Genomic DNA, 21,635 nt, shown 5'->3' with positions numbered 1-21,635 from the left:
TAGCTTTATGGTAAGAAAAACTTCAGTCTTGTATGAAAAGTCTATTATAAAAGTTTAGATACTACAAGACTACAATAATAATGTCAGTCTTGAATTTAATCATTTCGTGGATGATACTATGCTCCTCTCTTTTTGAATCGGGTATAATGAACAAAATTTACAAGAAAAGAAATTATTAAAAAAAATTAGACTGATAATAGGAGAAAAAAAAGAGTTTTCAACTCTATCAACCTAGACACTACAGTCATGTCAAGCGTAAACCTTGATGGATCAGCTCATTTGAACGCTACCCTTAACGGGTCACATTTGCCGAGCATTAATTTGAACGAGTCAAACCTTGATGGATCAGCTCAATTGAACGCTACCCTTAACGGGTCACCTTTGCCGAGCGTTCTTAACGAGTCAGCTTCGCACATATTAGCCCCGCTTATCATCGACCTTAATAGTTAGCCTTGCTTTTAGCCGTTCTTAGCGGTCAGCTCTACCAATCTTGACATTATTGTAACGAGACTTGAACTCAATTGACTCGACGAATGGGCCTTTGAGCTAAATTTGCCTTGTAATATATATACCGAACTCTAATGTGTGAAAAATGATCAAGTCATTCTATGCTCGTCTAGTAAAAATAAAAACACTTTCTCTCTACCAATCTCAATTGTTCTTAGTCTATTCAAGTTGTTTCATATTGTTTTCTAGAAATTTACTGTTAAGATTTAAATCCAATTCAATAAATATTTAAATCAAATAATGACGAATGTGCCACTAAATATGAACACTATTCTACAGATCTAAACTTACAAAATGATTTCTCACAAATCTTAATATAATAACAATCATGGGATAATTTGCGGGTGTCGGTGTCAAGAAAGGCTCAGATTTATCAAACACGATAATCAAAGACAAGTTGAAAAGTGGGAAAAAGTTGACTTACTCTGAGTAATAATCACGCACTAGAAATTATTCTTGAAAAGAAAAAAAGATGATTGGAAGAGTACATTATCATAATCATAATGCTGCAGACAAAATCTTCACATAACAAAATAGGATTATTAGCTAAAATTAACAAGGCATATTTAGAAATCAAGATCTCTTCTAAGATAGGAGTTACTCTGAATATATAACAAATTATTATTTCGATGGATGCTACAAAAGGCATCTAGCCCACGGACCATATTCTTGTTCACAATCTTCAAAATACACAAAAAGAAATCAAGGGAAAAAAACGAATTTGTTCTTTCTCTTTATTTCTAAGCTGGAGTTGGAACTCAAAGATTTTCACCTCAGAAATGTCGCACAGTCAAAACTAATAGCCCCAATAGTCATTTCGAATTTCGTCATCAAACTTCTTCTTGAGTTCAGGATGCTTCTCAAAGTATTCGTCGGCTGTCATGGTACTAAGCCTCTTCTGTTAACACCAACACAAGGAATTAAAATCCAGACAAGTGTGTCACGTATGTGTGTGTGTGTGGCCCAGAGATGGGACTCCGAATTGAAGAATCTGAAAAACCATTTTTCATTACCTTCAAGTCTTGAACATCAGCAATTTCTTTTTCTAATCTTTCAGACTCCTTGAATGACTTCTCCTCAGCCTCTTTCAGCTCTACCAACTGCAAGGCAAGTGGATTTGATTATAAGAATCACATTTATGAGCCGAATGAGAACTTCAACCAGTAAGATAGATTTTCTCATTGTCTACAGGTTGTTGCTAGTTATTAGATGGAATACATATACAGCAATACATTCATCATAGTTGAAACGCCTACTTAGAGCCATTTTGGCATTTACTTTTCTTAAAGAATGTATTAGAAACATGAACATTATCTGAAATATTAGATGATATCATAATGCTCATTAAGTGATTTTAAAAGGTTGTTTTGAAGAATAAATCCTGTTCTAGTTCGTTGACTAAAATAAGCAGATGCAATGCGTGACATGTCTAATGAAACAATGCTTAGTTTGTGTTAATTAATACTTATGAAGTCATGCATCATGTACATGAATAGCTGCAAGCTACAATTCCAACAAAATTTCTCCACTTAAACAAAGCACAGAAACAAATACAGAAAGTAGCTGAAAAGTACATGAAATATAGGTAGCACTCAAGATTCTCACCAGGGAATCAAACTTAGGCTTGTACTGAGGAGTAACATTGTCAACATATTTTGGGATTTGAATTTCTGCATGGAAATAATATACAAATGAAATCAGAAAACTGAACTGCAATCAAACAGAGTTAAAAATAAAAAATAATATAACAGGTCAATCTGTCAAAAGATTGGTTGGATCACTGGACTCTTGTAAATGACAATGCTACCGGTTTCCGGATAAAGGAAGTTTAGTACAAAAGTAGACCGTAACCAGTTTCACTAGCGCACATAAACTCATAAAGGCAGTGAAGACATTTAATTTTTTTAAAGTAATAACCATCAAAATAGAAGTTTCCAGATAAATGTTATAGGAGTACTTTTTTAGCTTAACAAGAATATGATGCACTTAAATAGAATACCAAGGCAATTATTAGGTTCATTGACATGAAAGGATCCGAAACATGTATTTCACAGAGATCATTTGATTACTACTTTCATCATCATTCCAATATGAAGATTTAATTTCTCTTACCTCCCCTTACCCTCTGCCAGCCTTGCAAGTTTTAAGAGAAAGTCATATTCCATGTTATAGTAGCCAAGTCAGACATGGTTTAGTTTCATGATAACACGAATACAGGCACTTGGTTTACATAATCTAGGAAGCTTAAGTTATTATTTGTGTAGTGTAGTATGAGGATATACATTTGTAAGTTAATTCAAAACATAAATATCACCCCTTGGTAAGCAATATAATAACAAATAGAAATGCTATCAAGTATCAAATAACAAGCATCAATGCTCGTCCAGTTTGTACTATAAGATCTCCCATGTTGATAATGGTAATGCTATTTAAGTGAAATTCCAGAAAGAACTTCTTTACCCCATATATCCATATCGGGCCATCAGCTTTCCTGTAAATGCAATATATCCAAGATATTTCAAACATTATGTGTGTGTGTGTCTGTGTGTTCTTCAGTGTAAAAGCCATCATAAGAGGTTGTTCAGAGATATTGAAAAACATAAATACACATGCACAATAAATATATAAAAGAATATTATGAACAAAAGGAAGGGAAATCAAGAGATAAAGAAATAAGAACATCAGGTAGCACATACCATCATAAGCTTGCTTGTACATATCAACCAAACGAGATCCGATCCCTTTCCTGTAATATTCCCAGTCCACAGGTTCTGGTTCCTGAAATTTATAAAATAAATAAATAATAACAATAAAAATAATTTTAAAAAATCAAATTTTGTGTCGATGAAGTAAGATATATGTAGAGGATTAAACATGTTTAAAATGAGAGAAATGAACTTCAAAAGGAATCATGTTGATAAATTGTGTGAGATCAAAGTATCATGAAAGCCATATCTCTAAATACAGGCATCCCCATAAACCCTAAACTCTTTTCTTCTTAAATAATGGCAGAGATATAGACTACGGTGTAGCATTGCCTAGACTATTCATCATCTTTTCTTTACTTCTCCACAACAGTCCTTTCATTCTCTAAATTGAAAATTCCAAAAATATGTTTTCAGTTGATCCACTTGCACATATAATTCATAAACATCATGATAGAGATTATGCATATTTGCACATCTCGCGTCTGAATTGCATCCTGTAAGCAATCTGACACAAGGAAGGAAACCACCTCAGCTCCATTTTTTGCCGTAGATTACAAATAGACCGCAAATTCTAGCAATGGTTTAAAACATGACAAAAATATAAAGCAAAACTGGAAGAAGAACAACAAACACAATCCTCAACAAAATAATCTCATTATTTAATCCAGTTTCAAACACCACCAAATTAAACCTAATCCAAATACCTAAAACAATAAACGAAATTCGAATCACCAATATATCACCAAACATAAGACAAACCACGCATACACACGCACACAAGCAAAATAAACAGATCTGGAACCTTATCAACACAAAAATACAAACAAAAGTGGGGCAAAATATTCAACCTGGCTGAATTTGGTCTGGAGCTGAGTGTTAACTTCGTCGAAGGCGCGGCGGAGGGTGGCGAACTCGCGGCGCGCCTCGTCGGAGACCAGAAGCTTCGCCATACCATCCCAATCGATAGTGCGCCCGGCCTTAAATGCCACGTCCACCACCTTCTTCCCCGCTCCGCTCATTTTCTCCCTACCTCTCGTTGGAATCGAATTGATGTCGGCGGCGATTGCGATTTTGCGACAGCGGAATGCTACCAGTCGGAGAGGGCTGAAACTATTTTCCTTTGTTTTGTATGTTTCTCTCTCTAATTCTAACCCTCCACCAAAATAAGCTAAACGAATCGAGTGATTATCAAATTTTTTTTTTTTTTGAAGCATCAATATATTCTTTATTATTTAAAAGTTGAAGCTTAATTCGGCGAGCTAAATGAACTCAGTCAATATAGTTAATTGTTATCGAAGGTTTAAATTCAACTAACTTAATAATTTTATTCATGTAGCAATTAAAATACCACATAATTTTTATTTTTCACCATGTAAATTTACTTATTAAAATATTTGTTACATTATTTTTTTATAAAAAATAAAGTAAATAAAGAGACAACAGACTAACAATAGGGCAAGGAATAATGATTTCACAGTCACATTACACATTTGATCTATTTTCCTTTTGCCATGATATTTCATCGAGACTACCCAATGTACCCATTACTGATCTATTATTAATTTAATTTAATAATTACAATAATTATATAATCAAAATTAAAATAAATATAATTTGTATCAGTATAACTAATAACATATATTAGCGAATCTTATATCCAAACATCGAATTGAAACCAGTGAGGTCGGTTATTCGATTAATTGATCTTCATTGATTCGGCTCAATATTTTAAATAATGGTTTAGGTTCCGAATCGTTTATCACGGGTCAAAATCGAACCAAAGTTATGTAGAAGTTGATATAATCACGGGCCACCAAAATCGATTCATGTAGAATGATTGATGCTTGAAATTAAAGATTTTAAATAAAGGGTTAAGTACCAAATACCCCCCAACGTTGGGGTCCCTATCGCGTATAGGACCCTATAGTCAGGGCCCGCGCTGTTTACTACCTCAACGTGACTAAACCTAAGCAAATCCCCCCCTCAAATACCAAATACCCCCCCTGCATTAAGTCACCGTTGGGGGGGTATTTGGTACTTAATACCTGACTATAGGGTCCTATACGCGATAGGGGCCCAACGTTGGGGGGGGGAATTTGCTTAGGTTTAGCCACGTTGAGGTAGTAAACAGCGCGGACCCTGACTATCGGGTCCTATACGCGATAGGGGCCCCAACGTTGGGGGGTATTTGGTACTTAACCCTTAAATAAACTTCATCGTTAAACGGTCTTTTAAAATATTTATTTATTTTATTAGAAAAATATAAATCCAACGAATTTACATTATATAAAATTTATTTTCAATGACGCCTTTACATTATATAAAACTTTTGTATTTATTGTATTATTTTTATTTTTATTTTAGAAGTAAACATGCACTATAAGTAATGTATAAGTTTGGTGAATGGGATAAAATCTTTGTAAATTATAAAGAAAAAAAATGTATTAAATATTACTACAAGATATTGCTATACATTTTATTTAATTTTGAATAGGAAACAAATACAATGTTCGTTTTCTTTTTATTTAATACTATTGTAATTATAATTATTTCAAAAAAAGAGTATGATGATTTGAAATGGCATTCTAATTATGTAAGCTTTGTTATGGAAATAATATTTTCCAAACTATGTAAGCTTCGTTTTCCAAAATCAAAATATAAATTATATGAAAAGATTAATAATTTAAATATTAGGGTGTAAATTTACACTATATTCTTGTATATATTCTCTGTAGTTATCTTCTACTCCCTCCGTCCACGAAAGAACTTCCTATTTTTCTATTTCGGGACGTCCACAAAAGAACTTCCTACTTTTTCCTATTTTGGGACAATACCCCACCAAAGACAATTTTCACCACTCAAATAACATTAATTAAAACAACACAATAAATTATTAATACTTTTTCACAATTCCCAATATACTTTACAACATTTTCTCCACTCTCTATACACTATACAACATTTTATTAAAACTCGTGTCACTCCCTCTTAGGAAGTTCTTTTATGGACGGAGGGAGTACAAAAGAAGAAAAAAAAAAGAATAAAAGAAAGCAGCGGAGAAGCAGTGAGAGAGTTGACAAGCTGCGACTTCGACTCTTTCGCGCGAAGCCATTGAAGAAAGCAATAATGGCGGACGACTCCGAGATGGCCTTCAACCTCCAACTGGAAGAAGCCATTGCCGCCTCCCTAATCGACGGCGCCGCCGCGCCGCCCCCCGAAACCGACGGCGGAGGCCCCTATGACGCCCTCGTCGGGTGCGAACAGGAATTCCTCTACGACGTAATGGCCGAGGTGGAGGCGGAGCGCCTGCGTCTCGACCTCCTCCGCCAGGTCCACGACCGCGCCCTCGCCTGCGAGATCATGAGCGTGCCGGACGAGGAGTGGATCAAAACTGGCGATAATTTGCACAGGCCGTTCGGAGAGGGCTCCTCGTCGTCGTCGAATGGGGAAAACTTCGAATTCAAGGTTTACGTCAAGGGTTTGGTGGAGGGGGAGGCGAGCGGAATCGGCGCGGCGATTTGCGACGGGAATGATGGTTTGCTGTTCGAGTTGAGTAAGGGTTTGAGCGGCAAAGATCAGCAAACGAATAAGGAATTGGTTGACTTCAAAGCGCTTGTTGAAGGGCTTGATTCTGCCGTGATGCTGGATTTGAAGAGGGTTACCATTGTTACCGATAATCCTTTGCTCCATCAACATGTCGGTATACAGTTCAAACTTAATTAAGTAGTCTTTACCTTAATTCACAATTAATGCTTCTTTTAGTTAAGATAGTTGGTGGCTTTAATGCTATTAATTTATTGAAGCTTTATTGTGTTTTGTTTGAATTGATTGTTTTTGTTTGATTGCTATTTGTTTAATTTGAGCTTTTTGTCTGTATTGTTACTAACTTCATAAACTGTTAGTCTTCATGTTCTCACTCATACACACACACACACACTCAAAGATGGTGATTGAAGCTTTGTTTTATGATTAAGTGAGGCACCTTGTGTGAAAGTGAAAGTAAGCCTTGTTAGTTACACTATCTGTCTTGAACTTGAAGTTGTGCTGCTTATACATTGCAAATAAAGCTCTTGACGCGGATTCTTTCTTTCGAGTTCTATCCCCTTAGCTGAGACTTGTATGGGAATAAGCCAAATGCAGATAGCAAACACAAGACTTGGCTATTTATGCTGCCCTTTTTAAAGAAGCTGTCTTGTGTATTTGTGCTGCTCTGAGAAGCCGAGGGTTTTCTCTTGTGTGTCGATTTCTTTAATTGTCTCTTAGGTGTATTTTTTCTACTTTTTTAAGAAACTAAGAGGGTTTCTTCCATATTTTATCTCTAAGGCCTGGGTCTGGATGCATGAATGTATTCGTATGCAACATTGATGTAGTGTTTCTAAATGCAGATTACTGGAGAAAACACTCAAACGATAAAAAGTGCTGTCGCATTATCTAACCAGATACATCTTCTTCTGAGAAAATTTACTCTGGTTCATGCATCTCTTGTTGCCTCTAATGACAATAAGTCTGTCAAACTTGCAAGGAATGCAATTGCATTTCAGGTTAATCGTTCCGCAGGTAGTAGCAACAGGAAGAATCAGACCGAGTGTTGTACTATTTGTATGGAGGATACATATGTGGATCAGATGTTCCTCATTACAAGTTGTGGACATAGCTACTGCTTTTTGTGCATGTCGAGGCATGTCCAGTTTAAGTTGCTTCAAGGGATGCTACCCAAATGCCCTCACGAGAACTGCAAGACCAAGTTGATACTTGAAAGCTGCAAAGAGTTTTTGACTCCAGAATTACTTGAAATAATGAGCCAACGAGTGAAGGAAGCATCCATTCCAGCAGAAGATAAAATTTATTGCCCTTATCCGAGGTGTTCTACTTTGTTATCAAAAACAGAGCTTGCTGTCTATGGAGTACTCAAGTGCAGAAAGTGCCCCAAATGCAGTGGCATTTTTTGCATTGATTGCAAAGTTCCCTGGCACAATGGCATGGAATGCTCTGAATTTAAAAGACGAAACCCTCACCCATGTAATGAAGACAAGATACTAAAGTCTTTGGCTTCTCAGAACCTCTGGCGTCAGTGTCCAAAATGCAACCATATGGTTTCACTTGCTTCCGGATGCTACCACATTTATTGCAGGTATCATCCTCTTTCGGCTCTTAAAACTTATGACTGCAGTTGCTTCTCTCCAGCCTTTCCATGCTTCAATTTTAGCTCATGTTTGTTTTATATGTCACCAAATATAGTGATTCTATTATGAGGATTTCTTTCAAGTAACCAAGGTTATATAGTGTCTTTTTCCTTCAACCTCTAAGCTTCTCTGTGTATTTCTTTGTGATTTTCTCCAAGTTTGCTTCGTTGTTAGCCCATTACCTCCACTTAGTTATTTAATGCGCGACTTGATATTCTCCTCGACTAAATAGTGTCTACTATAATTCTTGCTACCATGATCAACTCATGCATATGTATAAGGGTTCAGTTAGTACAACTATACAAGATAGTTCTCATTATATACTGAGTTGAAATGATGAGCTTCTGTTTGTTCCTCTCCTTTTCGTCGTTTCCCTATGACTTTACCAACTCCAAGCCACTGATAACTGTCGAAAATGGTTCTGCAGATGCGGACATGAGTTTTGCTATACTTGTGGAGCTGAATGGAGAAACAAGAAGGCAACCTGCAAGTGTCCGATCTGGGACGAGCGCAATCTCATATACGAGCAAAATAGGCAGCAAGGTAGATGATTGCAGTGTGGTACAGAGCTTGTATGCTCTTAGTCTTAACATGGTTTTTGATGACTTAAACCATTTTCTGAAAGTCTGCATAGATATTTATCTGGGAGTCCAAGAATTGAGTGAGTTTCCTGATCAAGATTCCATATTTTTAAAAATCTTTCTTGCTTCCTATGTAATTTATGTGTAATTAGGTTGTTAACTTGGACTGACTTCATGTTCTAGTTTTCTAGAGGTGAAATGTTAATATGTTGGTTGCGGCAAAATCCACATAATTTTCATAGTGGACTCAGACGGGTAAGATTTTATTGTTTGATTGTTTATAAATTATGTTAAAAAAAAATCTAAATTTAAATACTTTTGCAAAATTGGAACTACACGTGAATTTAGATGCACATATGAAAGAAAAAAAAATAGATAGTTTAAACTTTGATCTATTCTTATCATGATAATTGGCATTAGGTGACATCTTGATTTATTTCTTACATTCTTTATCTTAGAATAGAACACTAAAGAACTACGTACAAAATATAAATATATATATGAAAAATTTGATCGATTCAGATTAAATTAATTAGTAGTTAATTAAAGTTCTTTATTAGAATTTAGTAGTTTCGAATTAATATTTATAATTTTTTAAATATACTAAAAAATTTATTAGAACATCTTTCGTGGTTGTATCCAATTTTAGATACAAGTTTAATCATTATCAGATATTCACATCAACTTCAACTTCTATCCAAAATTTAAACTCAACAACAATACCTCATTTTCAATTATTCAATGAAAGAAAATAACACACTAAAAAAAAAGAACACATCATACTTTTAAAATTAATTTACCAAAAAAGCGATCTTTTCTGCTTCTTCTTTTTCCCCAGGAAAGTAAATACTAAATCTCGTAAATCGAATGACAAATTATAATTTATAACATATCATTTAATACTTTAGCATCGTAACTCACATCGTCACATTTATACATATGAATGATTACAAATTCTAATCATTACAATTTACATCTGCCAACTACAAAAACAGAGCATATCATTAAATTATTAGGATACTTTTCAAGTTAATTAACTAAAGAAAATACGAAGAGTCGTGAATTAGGTATAAAGGCGAGAAGTAAGAATTCATGGTAAATAAATGCATACCTCTGTAAAAAACCAGTGAGGGGTTGAAAAACTGTAACGGCTTTCTTCGAAGAATTGGCGCGAAAATTCGATGGCGGACGACTTCGATTTCGCCTTCAATCTCCAGTTGGAAGAAGCACTCACCGCCTCCCTCCTCGACGGCGCCGTTTCGTCGCCTAACGCCGACGGAGTCCCCTACGACGCCGTTTTCGGCCCCGCTCTGTCGGACGCCCTCCAGCGCGACGATCTCTTCAAGTACGAGCGCGAGCTCCTCGACCAGTACGGGACGCAGGCGGCGGCGAAGCGCCTGCGGCTCGACTTGTGCCGCCAGGTCCACGACCGCGCCTTCGCGTGCCAGATTTCGAACACGCCGGAGGAGGAGTGGAGGAGAACCGGGGATTATCTGCAGAAGCCGTACGGCGAGGGCTCCTCCTCCTCCTCCTCCTCGTCGGATGGGAAAGGGTTAGGGTTTAGGGTTTACGTCAAGGGCTTGGTGGAGGGGTTCGTGGGCGGCGTTGCGGTGGTGATACGCGACGACAACGACGGGCTGGTGTTTGAATTGGGCAAGGGATTGAGCGGGAAGGATCAGACTGTGGATGAAGAGATGGTTGAGTTGAAAGCTTTGATTGGAGGGCTTGATGCCGCCGTGATGCTGGAGTTAAAGGGGGTCACCTTTGTTACTGATAACCGGTTGCTGTATTTACATGTTAGTGATTGCCATGACTATTTATTAACAGTGATGAATTGATTTTTCTCTATTTCATGAAGATTGCCATGATCTATGAAGATTTTTATTGTAATTTGATTAAATTGTTGCGGTTAGGGTTCATCAATTCGAATTAGGGTTTATTAATCACAATTAGGATTGATTAGGGCTGAGTGTGTCTCCTTGCACTATGTTCTCCTCTCGTTTTCGCTCATAGTTGATTTCATGCGCATTTACATTTACAGAGACTTAATGTAGATCCTGTTTTTCTGAATGCAGATCACTGGCAAAGCCCAGCAACTGAGGGAAAATTTTGCTGTGTTATCTAACCAGATAGATCTTCTTCTGAGGAAATTAGGCAATATTCGCGTATCTTTTGTGACTCGCGATGATAATGGGTTCGCTGTTGAACTTGCAAGGAAGGCAATTGCTTCTGAGGTCAATCGATCAGCAGGAAGCAGTGGTACAAAGAATCTGACAAAGACATGTACAATATGTTTGGAAGATACAGATGTGGATCAGATGCTCCTAATTGCAGGTTGTCTGCATAGCTACTGCTTCTCGTGTATGTCGAAGCATGCCCAGTTTAAGTTGCTTCACGGGATTATACCTAAATGCCCCGATGAGAACTGCAAATCTCTTTTGGAACTTGATAGCTGCAAGAAGTTCTTGACTGCGGAATTGTTTGACATAATGTGCCAACGTGTGAAGGAAGCATCCATCCCACCAGCGGAGAAAATCTATTGCCCCTATGCAAGATGCTCGACTTTGTTGTCAAAAACAGAGCTTCAAGGCTCCAAGGGTGGTGCTGATGCTGTTGCAGTATTGGGTGGTAGGAAGTGCCCTCGTTGTGGTGGTCTTTTTTGCATCAATTGCAAAGTCCCTTGGCATAGTAATATGAGCTGCTCTGATTTTAAAAGGCGAAATCCCAACTCTTGTAAAGATGAAAAGAAGCTGAAATCATTGGCTACTGAGAATCTATGGCGTCAATGTCCCAAGTGTAACCACATGGTTTCACTTTCTACAGGATGCTACCACATTTACTGCAGGTATACACACCATTCTTTTGAAACTCGATCACTTATTCGCGTGTTCTCTAAAATGTACTGTGACAGTAGCAGATCTTCCAATTACAGCTGGTAGCAGCATCTGATTGCATAAGTTTGCTTTTTCTCTCCTTTATGTTTATCCTTCTTGTCTGAGCTTTGCTCTAGTTTATTGAAGCAAAACATGTTTCTATTTTTTAAGAGATGGTTTGAAATTCTGAGTATGATGCCATTGATCTTCTGTTTATATGTCCAATGCATTACTGGTTTATGCAATGAGAGTGAAATTACTGGTTTATGTATCCTAGTTTCTTGTAGCAGGGATTTGCTTGTGTGTTAGTATTTTAATTGCTTTCAACTACGATTCTTCTAAGGCTCTTGCTTTCTTAGCTTCTCTCAGCTGTTGGGAACTGTCAATATTTGCTCTTGTTTGTCTTGAGATTTTACTCTGTTATGCTCTTTGAAGATTCACATTGTCCAAACTTGAATGTGCAGATGTGGGCACGAGTTTTGCTATACATGTGGAGCAGAATGGCAGAACAAGAAAGCTACGTGCTCTTGCCCTATCTGGGACGAGCGCAACATTGTATATGATGATTAAGATTGACACCGAGCAAGATAGAGCACGATGCAGGGTGCTTCTACGCTCCACCTTTCTTGGTAAAGGTCTACCCCGTTCTCGTTTTTGCAGGCCGACCGACTTTTTTTTTGCAAGATGAAAACCTGTTGCTGTGTTCATATTTTGAGCTATTGTTTTGCTGGTTCAAACATACTCATCCATGTGCCTTTCTTTTGTTTCCTGGGCAATTTATGTGTAATTATGCTCTGCACATTTAGAAATCATTCATCCTTTGGAAGATGAAGTGTGGATATGTTGGCTTCTAGTTTCTGTTTAAATCATATTTAAGCTATTGCTGATTCAACATACTCATCCACATTTAGAAATTATTTCTCTTTTTATGAACAAATATAAATAATTTTTCATAATCAAATATATACTTCACATCACATTTCCAGCAAGATATTCAACCAATTTGTTATTTACAGATTCTCAATATTTGACTTCATGTGTTATTCACTATTTGTTATTTACAGATTCTTAATTTTGAACCATGGATCCATATTTTTTGGATCTTGGTTAAACCTTACACACTCTACAAATTGTAACTAAAACAATTAAGCTTTTATTATTTAAAAAAAAACCATATAAGCATATACATTATATGGACACATATATATTTTAGGTTACATATTTTTCGGGATCCCGTGTGGTCGACCACCCGCAAAACTACTTCTTATATTTCACCCACACAAATAGAAATAGCAAATTCTTTGATCTCATTCCAGTTACCAGCTAGCACTCATCCCTTCAAGGTAAACTTCAAACCAATTTTTTGGGAATTCATTTTAGGAGATTTTTTTTTTTCATGATATTCATTATTTAGCATTGATTTTTTTTTTAATTATTATTATTCTCGATCGTATAGATGATGCGAAAATTTTTAAATGGGAAGAAGGGGACTTCACATTTTGATCGTACAAAGATAGTGAAAAGAGAGCAATATTATAACTATGAATGGCAATCTGATCGAGGAGTGAGAGCTCACATAGAAAGAATTTATGGTTTGTGTAATAAATTGAAGGAAATGGGTGATTTGATTAGTCACTATGCAGCTACCAAACACATGATGGATTGCATGCCAAATGATTTGAAGCCATTATGTCAAGCAGTCTTTGATCAAACTATTGAAGAGGGGCCTTGCTTCGAGGTCCGAGTCGACTACGACATGTTCGTCACTCGACTGCTCGATCGTTGGGAAGTTCTTGTGAACGGAAGAGTCGAGGTGAGCGACGAGGAGAGGGAGGGCGAACGTATGGAGATGTCGCAACGGAAGAGGAAGAAGAGGGTGAGAGTCAATCGAATCGAGGATAGTAGCGACGATGATCTTTGATAGTATTGTGTGATAGAGCGATTACTTTGCATGAATGAGAGAGAATAGTGAAAGAGGAAGGGTCATTATTAGTATTTTTATGTTCTATTTAATTTCTGATAATTTTTTTATAGGTATGTTAAAGTCATTTTATTAACACACTTGATTTTTTTTTTCCTTGAAAAAGGACGTTGTTTTCTTTTAAAATACTTCTCTTTTTTCCTTATGTTTTATATCTTTAATGGTGACATTTATCCAACTTAATTTAATAAGATGCCATAATATCTACTAATTTAAACCTAATTTACTAGTTTAAACAATAATAAAGTATAAAATTTCGATTATAGATTGCGTATGTAGATGCAAAAGAAATTATTTTTTATTAAAATATTAAGATGGACAAACTTTGAAAAAGATTTGCAGTGAACAATATTTGAGAAATAATTCAAAATTTCAAATCAATATAAATACGAATTTGGATTTACGAACTTAAGATTTAGGTCAAAATTATCACACAAAGCGACGCGGTGCTTAGGATGGAGGAAAGCCATTTAGGTGGGTCGGTACGGTACTATACCAAAAAAATTATGTAAAGGAGTGGAGCTGAATACTAGCAGGCTCGAGCTCGATTCGTTTAAATATTTGAGTATTCGCATTCGATTCGAATTTTTATCTTGTTGATCGAACTCAGCTCGTTAATTCATTTACCAAGCTCGAGCTCGGCTCATGTGACTCGATAATGTTCAATTTAAACTTGGGTTTGGCTCTTTAGATGTTCGCATATATGATGTTAGAGCTCAAACTCATTAAAAACTTAAGAAAAGTTTGATATATGTACAAAATGTGCTTTTGATTTTAGTCAATGTGTTACTTGAACTCAACTTATTTAAGATTCGTGCTCTAACTCGATTGGAGGTTTGTGAAGAGGCTCATAAACATATGTATGAACAATTGAATCTGAACTTGTCTGCAAATTCAATAAGTCGAGCGTTGTCAAGCTCAAACTTGACTCGATAAAATTATTTAATTTGAGCCTTATTTTAAGTTCGACTTATTTACTAGTATTTAATTAAATTTTGAATAATTTTTTTTTTAGTCGAGTCTTGAATAATTTGTCACGTCAAACATTTGATGTTTTGACATACTGTGGATCAATCAAAATTTTCGTATGAAATATATCGGTATCGTAATTTATGGTACACATGGAAATTTCAATATTTTCAATAGAGCCAAAAAAAATACTATAAAATAAATATTAAAAAAAAAAAAAAAAAAGCAAAAACGTCGACAGCAGGATTCGAACCTGCGCAGGCAAAGCCCAACAGATTTCGAGTCTGTCTCCTTAACCACTCGGACATATCGACAAGTCTGTGAAATTACTGTCATAAATTTATATATCGAATACGATTTTTTATTTGCCAAGTGAAAAATCTGTGTATGTATGGCGCATCTAATGCAATTAGGATTTATTAATCCTCAATTAAAATTATTAATTCTTAACTAAAAATTTATAATCATAATTATAATAATTTAATTAAGATCGAGGCATCAAAGCGTGTCTCATTCAATAATTAAGTTGTGTTGCGAGTTCATAAGATATTGGTAACGATAAATTTGTGAATGGATAAATTAAAAGTCATTTTCTAAAATAAGAATGTCTTTTCTTTTTTAAATATAAATTTTCAGCAAATATATAGGCAATTTACAAATATCGTTAGGAATATTGTAGCAATGTCAAGAAAATAAAGCAAAGGGAAATCAAATAAACAAAATACCAATATTTTCATAAAACCATGATTCTCATGCTTTAGGATAAACACCATGCTATATTTACAATCCTAAGCCAAAATGTATCCAAAAAATCTTGGATAACTTTATATTAGAACATCTAATCTATAGATATTCAACTGAATCTGAATCTGAATCATAGTAATCATCTTCTTCCTCGTCTTCGTCCTCTTCGTCGTCCTCTTCATCCGAGTCGAAGTCATCTTCTAGAATGTTCTCCTCATCCCAAAGTGGACACTTGCAAGAAGCCCTCTTGTTTTTCCACTCAGCACCACATGTGTAACAAAATTCATAGCCACATCTGCAGGGAAATGTGAAAACCCAAATACTTTATAGTATAAAAATCTCTACAAAAATCACTTGAAATCAAAAATCCACTGGCATACAACTAATTCATCAGCCAACCACTTTATCCAATGAAAGATAATGGAGGCTTTTCTGTTTCTCTTCTGATAATTTTCGAGTGAATAATTCAGTAATATTAAGATGTCAAACAAGAAAAACAAAAAGTTTAAGGAATTTCATATGATATAGCATGACATCAACTTGATAAGGATATATGAGGTTCGACCATACCTGCAAGTCATGTGGTAACATCCGGCAGCGAGTTCAATCATATGGTTGCATTTTACACACTGACGCCACAAATTCGTTGCTGCTAAATTCTTCAATTTCGCCTCTTCTTGCGGGGGATGAGGATTAAGCATTTTATACTGAATACAAGTCCTGTTGTTGTGCCAGGGAACTTTGCATTTAACACAAAAGTGGCCGTTGCATTTTACGCACTTTCTGGCTCCTGATCTTTCTGCTCCTACTATGGCAGGTTTTGAATGTTCTAGAGCCTCTGCCATAGACATTAGAGCTGAACATTTCGGGTAAGGGCAGTAAACTTTCTCTGTCGCTGGAATCGAAGCCTCCTTCAGCCGCTGACTCAGAATCTCTAACAACCTAGGCGTCAAGAATGTTCTGCAACTATCAATCTTCAGTTCAGATTTGCATTCTTCATCTGGACAAGTCGGCAGCAGGCCATGGAGTAGCTTCATCTCCACATGCTGTTTCATGCAAGAAAAGCAATAGCGGTGCATACAATCATCAATGGAGAAGATTTGGTCTATATTTGAATCCTCCAAACAAATGACACATGTCTCCTTTGGAGTCTTAGAGCCGCTTGCCTCTGCAGCTCTGTTCACCTGAGCATCTATCGCTTCTCTAGCTAGTTTGAATGCAAACTTTATCTCTTTTCGAGCTGCAAGAGCTGGCTGGCAGTACATGAACTTTTTTGAAAGATTGGTTACTTGCTCTATCAGTGCAGTAATTTTTCTCTGTTTGCATGACCACCGGCCAGTAACCTGAGGTTCGACAAGAATTGCAGCCAATTTAGCTATTAGCAAATGCAGAACCCCAAATACTTACTTAGCCCAACTGCCCAAGCCATCACATGCAATTATTAAGGATGAACGAATTTACTAAACAGCAATACTTTTACCAATGTGAGATGGAGTTTAGGTAAGTGAAAAATAATCCTGTTTCAATAAAAACAAGCCACCCAGATCATCTCTCCCAAGTCCCAAGTTTCTTCATACTATTATCCCGTGAGGAAGGGAGAAAGGGTGGTGGGGGGTAATAAGAGTCTGTGTATGCACTAAAATCAAGCAAGATCCTAGTAGAACAAAGCCAGGTCAATCAAATGTGAAATTAGAAAGTTAAAATATAGACAAAGAGCACCGGTATATCAATCCGACTAGTTCAATAGCTCTTTCTCTACGCAACACAGAACAATCACAATGTCTCAACACGTGGGACCAAATGAAAGAAATTAGAAATTTTCATCAATGACAAACAAACAAGAACAAAATAGGCTTACAGCAACCCTTTCCTCCTAACATCAAAGTTCAAACAGGTAAGCGGCCTGCAGCTCTATTAGAAGATAAAGTAAAGTAGAGAGGCAAATGGGCAGACGATCATCCAACTCAAACAATAAAATCTATAGTTTACAACTTTAGGAGTCAGCTAATCAGCTGCACACGATCGATATGACCAATCCACCTGTTTCTAGCTACATCAGGGTGTTGAGGAGATGCAACGCAAAGCCGTATCCTTGACTCTAATAATTACTCCCTCCGTCCCATTGATAATGGCTCACTTTCATTTTTCGTTTGTCCCATTGATAATGGCCTATTCCAAAAAATGAAACCACATTCCCTCACAAAAAGTTGTGGGCTCCACCACTTTATATCATTTTTATCATTTAATCACTCTTAATGAGCCATTATCAATGGGACAGAGGGGGTATTATGTTACTGTAAAACTATATCATGCATTTGTAATGCTCTAGAAACCACAATTGAAACTCAAAATCACAGCAAGTAGGGATAACACTTTGGAATGAGTAAACACACCAGTAATAACGATCAATCTAGCAAATTAAAAGTCCATTTCACAAACTAAAAGTCCATTTTCTTGATAAACACTTCATCTAGGTCACTAGAAGTAGAAGGTGCCAAATTCACTTCATCTAATTTAACAACTCAGCAGAATCATACATAAGCTGCAGTAAAGTAAACACTTTCAAATGAAGCTCCAATTGAAGATAGTACCGAAACTTACAAATTGGAAAATCGGGTGATAATCACAGTAGAAAACAATCCTTTGCAATTGGAGTTCCAATGCAGCATTGAGCCCCTCGATGAGAGCCGTGATTTCCACAGCCCGCCGGCTCGTCCCCTTGCCCACAAGCGGCTTCCGCAGCTCAAACAGCAAATCATCCCTCGAATCGCATATCGCGACGCCAATTCCTCCCAGGCAAGTCTCCTTGGGAAACTGATTCTCCACCAAACCCTTGAAATAAACCCTAAAAATCTCCTTGCTCCCCCCTTTCGAACTGCCTTCCCCAAACGGCCGCTCGAAATTATCCCCCCAATCATCCCACTCGTCCTCCGACATTCTCGAGATCTCAAGCGCCAGCCTGTGATCGTGGAGGCGACGATCGAGATCATTCTTCAACCTCTGGAATTCTCTCTCGGAGATTGCTTGGTCCCTGAGCTCCACCTCGAGTTTGAGGAGCTCATCGGACAGGACGTCGGTGAACTTGAATGCGTCATCCTTCGGTACCGGTTGGTCGACGGCGGCGGCGGCGGCGGCGAAGGAGGTGGAAGGTTGGGGATTGAGGGATAGAGAAGCGGTGATGGCTTCCTGGAGTTGGAGATCGAAGGCGAAGTCGAGGTCGGAGTCGACGGCTTTGGCGGCCATGAGTTCACAGCGTTGCTCGGCGGCGATGGCGTGGAGGTCGTCGGCGTCGGAGTCCAATCCGAAGTCAAACGACGCCGTCGGTAGCGACATCAGGCTCAGCGACTATTTTGTTGTGTATTTTGCAGACTACACAGATTTCGATTGGAGACCAAAATTCCTGCCTCATCGACTTACAATATTCCGCTTAAAATGCTTCTTTTTTTTTAATTAAATTTTTTTAAAGATTATTCACAAATTACGTGACACTAATCCAACTCAACCTAATTCAATTTTTCGATAAAATATTTATTTCTCTGGTATCCACATACATAATACTAGTGTATAACCCGTCGAAATTCGACGGGACTTTAAATTTTGATTTAAATTATTTATATTATTTTTAATTAATTTAACTTGATGTAATAGAGTTTACGTTATATTAATTTCAACTATATTCGTCAATTAAATGTTCAATTTTTGCTAGAATAATAAAAAATACTCTTTTATATAAATTTTGTACAATTTTTTTATATTGACAGATAAAAATTAATTTAAGATCTCATATACCATATAAGCATCATCTCATCTCAACTCTATAAGACCAGAGGATCATCAAGAACTCGAAAGACAATATTTAACTTTTGAACGCCAAATTTTTTAGGATTATCTCGTCTGGACCCTGAAACAATATATCTGGCTTTTATGCGTCAATCGTTTGAACATCATTATTTGATACTTTAAATATCATAACTTACTTCTAAACATTATTTTCATTAGGAGCTTGAAAGATCAGAGCTGATTTGTGAGATTATACAATCTGAAGCTTATAAGATCATAACTAACTTTTAAATATCATCTTGTATGGAGCTTGAAAAACCATAACATGATTATGTGCATCATCTCATTTGGAGTTTAAAATACCATAACTAACTTCTAAACATCATCTTGTATGGAGCTTCAAAAACCATAACATAGTTATGTGCATCATCTCATTTGGAGCTTAAAATAGAATAACTAAATTTCAAGCATCATTTCGTTTGGAGTTTGAAAGAATAAAACTGGGTAAGCATCATCTTATTTGAAGTTTGAAAGACCATAACTAAGTTTTGAGAATCATCTCGTCTAAGGCTTAACAAATTGATACGAGATTCAAATTATATTATATCAATTTATTTAGTATTTCAATTGGTAAATTTTCATAAAAAAATCAATGTGGGATGAGAAGATTTAGATAAATAAGAATTAATAAATATGATTTTTTTTTTTTTTTTTGAGAAATAGGATAGATAAAAATGCATAACTATGGTGATGCTACATAGGAGTATTCCATTTTCTAATTATATATGTGATGATATTAATATTATTATCGTCCCAAACCCATATATATACATATACATATATATATATATATGTGTGTGTGTCTATGTGTGTGCGTGTAATACCAATTAATTTCTTGAATTTATTTAAATTTATAAAATATGTATATAAATAAACAAAATATAAATCAATAATTGGTTAATGATGTCGACAAAATTTACACGAATAATCATCTCATTAGTTACTCCAAAATATCTCTATCCTTAAAAACTTCTGGATTGAATGCAGTATGCAATATACTCCCTCCGTTCCATGAAGCAAGACCAAGTTCTTTTCGGCACGCGAATTAAGAAATTGGTATTTTGTGTGTTAAGTGTGGTAGGTGAAAAAGTGAAAAGGTGAATAAAGAGTAAATTTTTTGCTACTTTTAGAAACTGGTCTTGCTTCGTGGGACAGACCAAAAAGGAAACTTGATCTTGCTTCATGGGACGGAGGGAGTATATTGTAATTTTTTTCTTTTCATTACATCAATTTTTATTATTGTAATTTTTTTTATTTTTTCAATATACATTTCAAATTAATATATTAAGTTAAAACTATTTTTAAATTATATTTATAGATATGATAATTGAGTTGATATCAGTTTTATATAAATATAAAAGTTTAAAGTTTCCTGTGCATTGCACGGTGTGCAAATGCTAGTATTACTTTAAACCTCAAATTATTTTTACACTATCAATTATATCCTTAATTATAGATTTTTTTTACAAACCTTGAATTATTAATTTTGTATCAATTGCACCACTCGTCTATTTTTTTGGCTCTGAAAATTTGACGTGGCTCGCCGGATGTTATGATTATTCAAAATCAATCATTTTTTAACATGCTTTATACTCCATAAAACAACATCATTATATGCTTTATTAATTGAAAATTTAAGGAGTGAAAAATGGATGAAGGGTACAATTAATACAAAATCGATAGTTTAAGTCTTAAAAAATATTTTTCAATAGTTCAAGATATAATTAATTGTGTGAACATAATTTGGGGTTTAAAGTAATATTTACCGTTATATCTAATCCTTTTATATATATATTCTCTAGTAGTCATAGACTACTATAAATTAGATATAGGATTGAAGAATATATGGATAAAAATGATTAAAATAAGGACATAAGAAAAATAAAAATAGAGAATAGAGAAAATCGTATAATCATCCATGACAATTTCTAAAATCCGGAAAATATTTTCTTCTATTTATTTGCTCAAATATATATATATATATATATATATATATATATATATATATTTGCTCAAATATTTAGCATATGGAGAAATGAAATTCTACATTTCTTCAAGTTACACCAACTTGATAATTTTATGAAATTAAATATTCTATAATCTATATCTATACTATATTAAAAAGGCAGTTTCCAATTTGAAATCAATTTCAAATTAATTTCAAAATTAAGTTGCAATTTTGTAGTTATAATAAAATTGAAGGTTTATGTTTAAACTATATTTTTCTTTTTATTTTCTATTTCTTTAAC

At 35.5% G+C, this 21,635-nt stretch overlaps 5 protein-coding genes and 1 non-coding gene across 6 annotated transcripts; 3 read left to right on the top strand and 3 right to left on the bottom strand.

Moving 5' to 3' along the window:
• Positions 1–1,072: 1,072 nt before the first annotated feature.
• Positions 1,073–4,495, bottom strand: LOC131000032 (ATP synthase subunit d, mitochondrial-like). Its single transcript, XM_057925767.1, has 5 exons — positions 4,064–4,495; positions 3,204–3,285; positions 2,113–2,177; positions 1,521–1,607; positions 1,073–1,405 (listed from the first exon to the last, which is right to left on the bottom strand). The coding sequence occupies exons 1-5, from the start codon at positions 4,427–4,429 to the stop codon at positions 1,304–1,306; spliced, it is 702 nt and encodes a 233-aa protein (XP_057781750.1). The 5' UTR covers positions 4,430–4,495; the 3' UTR covers positions 1,073–1,303.
• A 1,746-nt stretch (positions 4,496–6,241) lies between these two features.
• LOC131000025 (E3 ubiquitin-protein ligase RSL1-like) lies at positions 6,242–9,203 on the top strand. The gene is made up of 3 exons (XM_057925760.1): positions 6,242–6,911; positions 7,601–8,346; positions 8,826–9,203. The coding sequence occupies exons 1-3, from the start codon at positions 6,342–6,344 to the stop codon at positions 8,947–8,949; spliced, it is 1,440 nt and encodes a 479-aa protein (XP_057781743.1). The 5' UTR covers positions 6,242–6,341; the 3' UTR covers positions 8,950–9,203.
• An 816-nt stretch (positions 9,204–10,019) lies between these two features.
• LOC131000027 (E3 ubiquitin-protein ligase RSL1-like) lies at positions 10,020–12,744 on the top strand. The gene is made up of 3 exons (XM_057925763.1): positions 10,020–10,775; positions 11,055–11,824; positions 12,317–12,744. The coding sequence occupies exons 1-3, from the start codon at positions 10,161–10,163 to the stop codon at positions 12,420–12,422; spliced, it is 1,491 nt and encodes a 496-aa protein (XP_057781746.1). The 5' UTR covers positions 10,020–10,160; the 3' UTR covers positions 12,423–12,744.
• A 299-nt stretch (positions 12,745–13,043) lies between these two features.
• Positions 13,044–13,913, top strand: LOC131000033 (uncharacterized). The gene is made up of 2 exons (XM_057925768.1): positions 13,044–13,195; positions 13,309–13,913. Exon 2 carries the CDS (start codon positions 13,309–13,311, stop codon positions 13,771–13,773), a length of 465 nt encoding a protein of 154 aa, XP_057781751.1. The 5' UTR covers positions 13,044–13,195; the 3' UTR covers positions 13,774–13,913.
• Positions 13,914–15,034: 1,121 nt separating this feature from the next.
• On the bottom strand, positions 15,035–15,116 carry TRNAS-CGA (transfer RNA serine (anticodon CGA)). Its single transcript has one exon. It is a non-coding gene; the product is annotated as a tRNA-Ser (tRNA).
• A 399-nt stretch (positions 15,117–15,515) lies between these two features.
• On the bottom strand, positions 15,516–19,103 carry LOC131000024 (E3 ubiquitin-protein ligase RSL1-like). Its single transcript, XM_057925758.1, has 3 exons — positions 18,148–19,103; positions 16,117–16,889; positions 15,516–15,841 (listed from the first exon to the last, which is right to left on the bottom strand). Exons 1-3 carry the CDS (start codon positions 18,877–18,879, stop codon positions 15,646–15,648), a joined length of 1,701 nt encoding a protein of 566 aa, XP_057781741.1. The 5' UTR covers positions 18,880–19,103; the 3' UTR covers positions 15,516–15,645.
• Positions 19,104–21,635: the final 2,532 nt, after the last annotated feature.

This window comes from Salvia miltiorrhiza, chromosome 8 (assembly GCF_028751815.1).
Source record: "Salvia miltiorrhiza cultivar Shanhuang (shh) chromosome 8, IMPLAD_Smil_shh, whole genome shotgun sequence".
NCBI lineage: Eukaryota > Viridiplantae > Streptophyta > Magnoliopsida > Lamiales > Lamiaceae > Salvia > Salvia miltiorrhiza.
The sequence above is the reverse complement of the archived record's forward strand: the minus strand, read 5'-3'. Positions and strand labels throughout refer to the sequence as shown.

Coding starts and splice junctions, on each gene's coding strand:
- LOC131000024 (XM_057925758.1), bottom strand. CDS start 18,879: ATGTCGCTACCGACGGCGTCGTTTGACTTCGGATTGGACTCCGACGCC. Junction 16,890..18,147: donor ATCACCCGATTTTCCAATTT/GTAAGTTTCGGT, acceptor GTCGAACCTCAG/GTTACTGGCCGGTGGTCATG. Junction 15,842..16,116: donor TGTTACCACATGACTTGCAG/GTATGGTCGAAC, acceptor ATTTCCCTGCAG/ATGTGGCTATGAATTTTGTT.
- LOC131000027 (XM_057925763.1), top strand. CDS start 10,161: ATGGCGGACGACTTCGATTTCGCCTTCAATCTCCAGTTGGAAGAAGCA. Junction 10,776..11,054: donor ACCGGTTGCTGTATTTACAT/GTTAGTGATTGC, acceptor TTCTGAATGCAG/ATCACTGGCAAAGCCCAGCA. Junction 11,825..12,316: donor TGCTACCACATTTACTGCAG/GTATACACACCA, acceptor TTGAATGTGCAG/ATGTGGGCACGAGTTTTGCT.
- LOC131000033 (XM_057925768.1), top strand. CDS start 13,309: ATGATGCGAAAATTTTTAAATGGGAAGAAGGGGACTTCACATTTTGAT.
- LOC131000025 (XM_057925760.1), top strand. CDS start 6,342: ATGGCGGACGACTCCGAGATGGCCTTCAACCTCCAACTGGAAGAAGCC. Junction 6,912..7,600: donor ATCCTTTGCTCCATCAACAT/GTCGGTATACAG, acceptor TTCTAAATGCAG/ATTACTGGAGAAAACACTCA. Junction 8,347..8,825: donor TGCTACCACATTTATTGCAG/GTATCATCCTCT, acceptor ATGGTTCTGCAG/ATGCGGACATGAGTTTTGCT.
- LOC131000032 (XM_057925767.1), bottom strand. CDS start 4,429: ATGCTTCAAAAAAAAAAAAAATTTGATAATCACTCGATTCGTTTAGCT. Junction 2,178..3,203: donor GTACAAGCAAGCTTATGATG/GTATGTGCTACC, acceptor ATTTCCATGCAG/AAATTCAAATCCCAAAATAT. Junction 1,608..2,112: donor AGCCTAAGTTTGATTCCCTG/GTGAGAATCTTG, acceptor CTTGCCTTGCAG/TTGGTAGAGCTGAAAGAGGC.